The following is a 9,141-nucleotide window of genomic DNA, read 5'->3' on the forward strand; positions in this document are numbered from 1 at the left end:
TCAGTTGCTTTGGCGAAGTGTTTCTACTGAAATGCATATTCTGGACTTTCTCATGTTGTAATTTAAAGAAAAAAACAAAAATTAAAACTAATACCGACACTAATAAAAACGAAACTCAAACTTAAGAGTCTTTAAACAATAAAAACTAAACTGAAACGAGCAAACCCACTCTAGAAACTGATGGAGACTAATTGAATTAAAACAAAAATTAGGAACGAAATAAAAACGAATGAATAACATTGTAAGCCATACTCTTGGAGAATAGAAGCGAGAAGACTAAATATAGTATGAGTTGATTATTTGAGCTGAGGAGCGTTTTCTCAATTACGATACGTCTGTCAGCACCTGAACGCAACGCCTGCACACGTCACCTCGAACTTTCAAGACCCGCTCAATCAAACATCAATAAAACGATCCGTAAGAGGACAGATAATGACATTTATTTTTAAAAAAATCATTAGTTTACATCTCCTGAACAACTTTACATTCAATTAAATTTACATTTCAAGCAGCTTGTGTCCCATTAGACCAGTAATACAGAGTGATTTCATATAAAACTTAATCACTTAAGATGCTGTTTTTCTACTGATGCTTTAATGCAAATCCGATATTTCTGCAGGTAATTTCACCAGTCACCCCATCATCTTCATGCCAGAGGAAATTATTGGAAACCAGTTGCTGTAGTGTAGCTTGAGGACATTACATCCTTTAAACAAACACTGAGTTGGTCTGTCAACATTATGACAGAAATACAATTTTTACTTGAGTGATCTCAGTATAGCACTCATAAAAAAATCACAAAAAAGGTTTGATAATTAATTAACTGTACATGAAAAAATGCAAGATTGAATATTATGTTATGGAGTGTGTATGTAAGGCAGCAATGTACCAGTCTCTACACAGTGACATTTATCTTAAAATCAAACAGCTTTAAATTTCTACATATAACCATTAACATGTCTGTTTTAGTTAATTGTGCACTGACCATCTGGGTATCTGACTGAACACATGCAGGTTAAGTGTCTCTTTTTGTGTCTTACTGTTAAACATAATGGCTGTTGCAAGAATCAACTTTCAACCTGTGACCTGCCAGGAAGTCTCAGAAGACTTTGCATATTAACAAGGAAGGAGGCACCCTGCCAGGAGTTTTGTACTTGTCAGGCAAAACAGTTGTTGTTCCAGCCAAAGTTTTGTTTCCAGAAATTTGGTTGCACTAAAACAGTTCCAGAAAACAAAATATAAGAGGAATTAAGTGCTGAACACAAAGATGATTTACCACAGCAGCTGCCTCCAATTAATTAAAATGTCATCAGGACTTTATTCTACTTTCTGAAAAATTCTATACTGTACTGTAATATGCCACATAAATGCTTTTATGTTCATGTAACGACACATAAATTCAACATAAATTTCACATTTGTGTTATTGTGTTGCTGTAGCAACAGAGAAACAGAAGCCAAGTAAACATTTCATTGATTGATCTCTGATTATGTGTCCAAATATTTTTTAAAATCCAGTGGATTAAAGATGTTTTGCCACTTTTTCAAGAGGCTTTCCATCACATCTGATGAAGCACGTGGATGATTGATTAAAAGTCTGATACATTTTATGTGCTAAATGTGCTAAATAAGTCTGATCACATTAAAGATGTGTGGCACATCCTCTCATTCCAATGAACATGACTCATTCTGCCTTCAAAGCATCTGATCTGTTCCTCACTGTGAGGAAAAGACTATGTACTGTTTGTCTGATCACTGTCGCTGGCGCTCATCTGCATCAGACCAATCAGAGATGAGATGGTGCCCATCAGCCCCACCAGCCAGTTGGGGAATCGTCCCGCCCACAGGAAGCCAGGTGGCATCCAATGGATGGCGTTACTGAGGTCAGCCATGCTGCTGAGGATAGAGAGAAGCTCCCCTCGCATCTTTCTGCGGAGCTGAGAGTGACTGCAGGAGATAAACACACACTGGTTTATCAGGACACATACTACAGAAGCTACATTAAAAAGACAATTTGGCCCAAAATGAAAAAAACTTTTTTCCCCTGACCTGTAGAGCTATTTATACATCTAGATTGTTTTGGTGTGAGCTGAAGAGTTTTGGAGATACTGGCTGTAGAGAGGTCTGCCTTCTCTCCAATATAATGGGACTAAATGGCACTTGACCTCTGGTGCTTAAAGCACCAAAACTACTTTGAAATATTAAAAACCAGTGTCTCTTTCCAAAAATCATGATCCGGTTACTCAAGATAATCCACACACCTTCTTGTGAGCTGTTTCATGTAGAAAGAAGCCACATCTCTGCACCACAATCTAGATGAATAAACACAGCTATAGGCCAGGTGAAAAAATGTATTTTTGATTTTGGGGTGAACTCTCTCTTGAACTGCAAGGAGAAGAAAACTGTGGATACAACACCTGTTTCCACCCCCATCTCTCTCGTGTCTTTTCAGCTTCTTCTTCAGTATCAGCAGAACTCGGAGTGACCTGAAGAGCAAAAGATTTACAATGACACTTTAACTCGGTTTGATCGTGTTTCATGGCCACTTGCTCCAAATTCAGCAAGAAAAGAAAGTGACCAAGTTAGTGCTTTATCTTACAAAGTGGTTCACAAGTTACGCTGCTAACTTTTTAAAGTCAAAATGAAATGAAAATTTCAGCCAATAATATCATGACATCCACACGAGTGAATTTTGTTGTTATGCTGCAAAATTGTAAAGTACGTTGAGCACAGTTCTGTGAATGAAAGATGCTATATAAATAAAGCTCATTAATTCATTCATTCACTCAATCTTCAGCTTTTATCAGCACAGAGTTTAGATTCGTTAGTTTGCTTGTTAGCATCATGATGGTACATCAGGTTATGAGACATCCACTTTGCAACTTTCAAATCAAATTCCCCTCAATGTTATGTCACACCTGCCTACCATGTTTAACTTGGAAACACGTAACAATACAGAGGCTACATACTCTTAAAATGCCATTTCATCTGCATTTTAATATAATCAGCATGTAATTTACTTAGAGGATAAAGCTGGCGTTTTTCTATATTTTTCTTACTGTAAACAAATCCCAAAGGAAGACCAAAACCAACAATTTGTTAATCCTTCTTTCAATATCCTGACTCACCAACCCTGGCGATGGCACTCAACACCAAGTTTATTCAATCCTACTGAAGATGTAAATCTTTAAAAACAGGTCACAAAAATATATAGCATCACTTAAAAAGACTTTAACAAAAGTGACTCCAACAGGAGTACTTTGTGTATTTCTTTGTGTCTATTTTCAGCTGTGGATGAATACGCATTTGGTGCTCTAGCGAGTTTTTACAGCAGCGGGACGTTGTGTGTAGGACTGTGGGACTCACTGAGAAAAAAACTTGAGCGCCAGTGTTCACTGTAATGAAGAAACAGGTCATTCCATGCACCATGTGTTTTTTTTTTCTTTTGGACAACAATGGAGCTCTGTGGCTCAGTGTAATAAGACACACCAGGTTTTGTCTTCATAGAAAACCTGCTGGAAGGATCAACTCATTGATGATTTGTTCAAGATAAAGAATTTTTTTACTTTTTCTTCCTTATTTCAGTGTAGTAATTAAATATGATGACATAACTGAATCATCTTTTGTCATTTCAGTACTCCAATATTTAATATCAGTGTTTACTGTAAATGTGCAGACCTGAGTATTCCCAGCAGCAGCGAGGTTCCCCACAGCACCGTGCTGAACAGCCACCACTTATCAGACTTCACTTTGATGAGCTCAGCATCAGCGGCCCACGCAATGTGTTCACACGGGTAATACAGCTGGTCCGCCACGTTGGTCAGCACCGATATCCATCGCACGCCTGCGTCCTCTTCCTGCATAAAATATGCAGCATAACACATAATGAAACTGTGTATTTATAAGAAAAATTATAAAAATTAACAGTATTTTTGTAGCACTTTTCATTACAAAGTTACACAGTGCTTCAGAGAAAAAGAACAATAAAAACAGCAAAGTTAAAATGACTTAGAAAAAATAGATTAAAAAAACAAGACATAAAGAGGAGCCATAGTAAAAACAACACAAATATTATCCCATCACCCTGTTGTTTTCAAGATCTGAATTTTTTCACAGCGAACACCATTAATGATTTGTTAAAAAACATAATATTTACATTTTTTTTAATCCATACTGTACATCTCATGAATTAGCATCTACTAAAATTTGAGCACCTTAACATCTGAACAAAGACTGAACAAACAACTTTCTGTTATTCTGAATTAATCAACAATTTATCCTGTGAGTCATAGCAAACACAACCGCTGTAAAAGCTTCATGGGAACTGTAGTTGTTGAATGCAAACAAAATAATCAGCCTAAGAGGTGTTCAAATCCAAGTATCTGACACATTATCTGATGTCCATTTTGCTTAGAGACCCTGCATATCACATTTCAAGCTAATCCATCCATTACGACTGAATGAAAAGACTTGAGAGAGGAAGAAGAGGATGGAGGAAGAAGAGGATGGAGGAGAGCTGTGGTTGTGTGTCTCACCCCAGCCCCCGTCCCGTAGCTGTGGGAGTAAGCCAGCATGGACAGATCATCAAACAGCCTCAGCACCGTCCGGCAGTGGCTGAGCTGAGCAGAAAACAGCAGCAGACTTTTCCCAAGTCGCTGAGATGAAACGTCTGTTTCTGCCTTACGGGACAAAACTCCTCCAACCAGCTGAGAGCCATAACACACCGTCCTGATCTGAACACACACACAGAAGCAGGAGAAAAACACTCTGGAGTAAAAGACTGTTAGTCCAATAAGAGTCGCTGCTTTTAGAGATCAAGTAAAGCTGATCTGTTTTTGTATTTTGTGGAAAAACTGAATTTTTACTCATTTATAGGCGTACATGAATTTGTATGGTGTGGGTTGGTGTTAATTTAAATTTTTAATGAATTATTGCTATTTTTATTGTCAAAAAAATTAACTTTTGACTGAAGCACAGAATGTTGTTCTTGCATTTGTATGCTAATTATAATATGACATACAGTATTCACGCAAAAAATGAAACATCTGTGAAATAAAAACCCATAAATTTACTACATTGCTATCTTGTATTTAAAATGTTTATTGTCTAATATAATCCATCCTTAATAAATGGTTTATATGTTAGTCTGACTGTTATTATTATTATTATTATTCATAGTATTAATGCAGAATTTAACAAAATTTTCAATAAATAAAAATAAAATTGGAAAAACCAGTGGTTAAATGTAACAGTAAGTATATGAATAAAGTAAAAATAAAATAAAATAAAATAAAATCAGGCACTTGTACTTTACTTGGGTCACATTTATCTGACAACTTAAGTTATTTAGAACTTTACAAATTAAGATTTTTCACAACAAAACAAATGAAAAGGTACAAGTCCAGCTAAAACTATTAGACAAAAACTTTAAATATTTTATTAATTATTTAAGTCATTTTTCAAGCAAGAACATTTTACGTTTTCAGCTTCTAAAATGTGAAAATTATTTAAATAGTTTTAATTATTTAATACTTCTAATACATTTGAAATTGAAAATTATTATTAGTGGCAGTCTTAAACAAAATGGCTCAAACAGAGCTCCACCTCAACCAAGTATAACAGTAAAATCCTGCTTTAACATTAATACAAGAATCATAATCATTTAATGATATGATATTTGATGGTATCAGAGTTACATGGCCAATTATAAACTTTTAGTTGAGCATCACTGTCATGACTTTTAAGACTACTTGTAATGTAGTACCTTTACAATGTGGGATTGGCACTTTTATTGAAGTAAGCTAAAGGGTATTAATACTTACTCCAAAAACACACATATTTTTTCCAGCTTTAATATATAGTATTTACATGTCAGTGTCACTCTCTAATAAACCACTAATAACAGTTGATACCAGAGGACATGTGTTGTGTTAACAGGACTCTGCCTCTGAGCATCAGTCTTGTTTGTAAACTCTCGAAGCAGCTGACAGTAAACATGTTCAAACTACACGTGCAGTGAATCTGGGATATACAAACAACACGAGTACTTACAACTTTATCTCTTCCTCTGTAAGACTCCAGCAGCTTCACCAGAGCCTCCACAGACTGCTGCATGTCTGTCTGCTGCCAAAACACGATCACAACACTGTACAATAAATAAACACCAACCTATGAAGCTCTCGCAAAAACATTTCCACTTCCAGCTGCTGTCATCAGCTGGACTTTGAAACAGGAAGTACCCAGACAGACTCAAGAAGACGATCACCGATACAATCGAACAACGCTTCTTCTTCTTCTTCTTCTTCTTCTTCTTCTTCTTCTTCTTCTTCTTCTTCTTCTTCTTCTTCTTCTAGACGCAGTGATGGTGTAGTGCTGCCCTCCTGTGGTTGGACAACATAACTTCTGCTTCTGGCTGATGTATTTCAGTCAGATGACATTGAACAATAGTCAGTTACTGAATAGAAATTACACACGGTTTTAAAAAAAATCACAAATGTAATCTGCATCCAAATCAGAAATAATTTATTCTTCTTTGAAGGAAACATACTGGTGATGTTTGGAGTCTTCTGACTGTCATTTGTCAATTCAAGGGCATCGTTAAGCATCTCTTGAACATCTTTTGGCAGTTCGGGGACGTCAATTGTCGTATCCTGGATGTTATCGGCGGTCTCCTGACTATAATTGGGTGGTTGCTGAATGACATCTGGTGTCTCATGGACCGTTTCTGGAGCAATGGTCTCTGGAGTCCGCTCACACATGTACTTGCTCAGCACCTTCAGAGTCCTCTGTAGCTCCTGATTGATCATGTCCTGAATGCTAGAGGTTGGAGGTGGTCTTCTCCTCCAGCTGCCTCTTTAAGTCCTTCAGCTCTTTTTTACAGTCCAGTTTCTCTTTCCTCTCCGTCTCCACGTCCTGCTCCGGGGCTTGGTTTTCGGCTCGCAGCATCTTTGCCAGCTTCAGGTCCTTGGTGATTCGGTCCTGAAACTGATGCAAGACCTCCTCTAGTCTCTCCACCTCATGTTCAAGCTGCATCCTTAAACTCCTCTCCTCCTGCAGCTTCTTCTCTGCCTCCTTCAGCTTGGTCCTGTCATGAGAAGGGGTATGACTTATGCACTCTACACTAAAAATGGACAGCCACAAAAATTTTGGTTCCACAAATATTCTTTTTTTTCTCTTTAAACACCTCAAAACATTTTCAATCCAAATAAAATGCATTTGTGCATAGGGTTCTTTTTTTCATCCAGCCTGGTCCACCATAAATAAAAGCACTCTCCTCTCGTCCTCCGTCTGACCCACTGACATTAGGGGAAACCCAAAGTCGGTGTCTGCAAAGCTCAGCCTGAGGAAGAGATAACCTACAGTGCAATTCAGGGTCACTCTGGAAATAATAAATGTGATTATGAGGTGTAAACCACAACCAGTTGCAGCTCTCTGCAAAGACGTATGGTGTGAATATAAAGAGGATGTATGCTGCTGATATACATAAACACATGAAACAGTTATACATATTCTGTAATATGGAGAAACAGCACTGTTATGTGGTCAGAGGTGGCTGAAGTACACACATTCTTTACTCAGGTAAGACGGATACTTGTATAAAGAAATATGGTAAAAGTAGAGGTACTGATTCAACTTCTTTATTCAAGTAAAAGTGAAAAAATACAGGCCCTGAAAGGTACTTGAAGTGTAAAAAAGTATCTAAGTATATAAGTAATAAGTATATAATTGTATAAGTAGCCCTCTGAAGGATATTTCCGCCAACTGTTTCTTTGCAACTAACTGGACCTAACCTTTTCTTCACAAGCATCTTCATTCATGATGTCTATTATAATGTCTTTTACATAATTTTTGCCTTGTTATATCTTTTATGTCATTTTTGCTTACGTCTTTTATATTGCCAGAAAAATAAATACTTAAGTAAAGTACGGATACCTCAAAAAAACTTAAGTACAGTAACTAAGTATTTGTACTTAGTTACTTGTGACAAAACACACAGAATTATGAATAACATTTAATGTGCTGCTCATACTGGAGTTGGTCCCCGGTTATTGCACAGCGGCTGCCCCTGGTATTAAGATGGGTTAAATACAAAAACTGCATTTGACTATATAATCGTGCTCAGTATGAGTATAATGTCACAATGAAATTGTCCTTTGCCTTTACAGTTTAACAGTCTTAATAACTGTTAATATACTTTTCAGGTGGCATTTTATATTTTTGTTATTTTTATTTTTATTTTTCAGTTTTGTGTATTTTTACTTTTTATTGGGAAGTTTAACTGGTTGCTAAAAGGTCTTCTTCTTCCTGGCACAAGTCACAACATGACTAATTTGACAGCTAGTCTATGTGAATCCAGTTAACTTGTCATTATACTAATTCATTGTCTTCATGATAAATTCATCACTATGCTTGAAGTTACTGTTTTCACAGTTTTATGCCAATTTTCAGTAAAAACCTCACAGGCCAACTGCTGTCTTCAGCCTTCAATGGCAGCATGTTCAGCTCCCTGCTGTGCAGTTTGGCTCCCAGCAAAAGAGTTTTATTCAACTTTTGAATCCCATTCCTACTAAATAGACCCTTTCCCGCCTTTCCAATTCTTCACATTCCTTCAGTTGCCTCTTCCGACAAATCAGTTTCAGTTTAGTACCAGATTTTCAACAATCTTTAAAATATTTCACATTGTTCATACATTATTATTCAACTTTTAAATTCAGCAAAGCGTTTAATTTCAACATCCAGCATTCTTCTCTAGTTTCCATACGTCTCCATCGTCTGCAAACTTTACTAAACACCACTTCCAGGGGTTAAGCATTTTTATTTTTTTTATTAAAAAAGAAAAAACAGAGTTAAATCAAACTGTGACATAATTACCATTTTACATTATCTCAGAGGTCGAGCACAAAACACAAAGCTTCAGTAATAGTGTATTCATTTTCTATACAAGCAGTTTGCTAAACAATGCAATGATGACAGTTTGTTTTTCTCAGCACAGGGCATGTGCAGTGTGTGTGTGTGTGTGTGTGTGTGTGTGTGTGTGTGCGTGTGTGTGAGTGAGTGAGTGTGTGTCTATCTATCATATATCATTTTAGTTTTATATAAGCTAGTTTGTTTGTTTGTGAGCCAGACCACTGTTTTCTGTTAC

The 9,141-nt window shown here is 36.7% G+C and overlaps 1 protein-coding gene across 1 annotated transcript; it reads right to left on the reverse strand.

The window, feature by feature from the left end:
* Nucleotides 1-1,466: 1,466 nt before the first annotated feature.
* pex11g (peroxisomal biogenesis factor 11 gamma) lies at nt 1,467-6,266 on the reverse strand. Its single transcript, XM_084722229.1, is given in 5 exon segments — nt 1,467-1,946; nt 2,417-2,485; nt 3,678-3,856; nt 4,535-4,732; nt 6,051-6,266. Coding segments are annotated over 5 exon segments (819 nt in total). The 5' UTR covers nt 6,114-6,266; the 3' UTR covers nt 1,467-1,636.
* Between the last annotated feature and the right edge of the window lie 2,875 nt (nt 6,267-9,141).

This window comes from Lutjanus erythropterus, chromosome 7, assembly GCF_056507025.1.
Source record: "Lutjanus erythropterus isolate fLutEry1 chromosome 7, fLutEry1.hap2, whole genome shotgun sequence".
Classification (NCBI taxonomy): Eukaryota; Metazoa; Chordata; class Actinopteri; order Lutjaniformes; family Lutjanidae; genus Lutjanus; species Lutjanus erythropterus.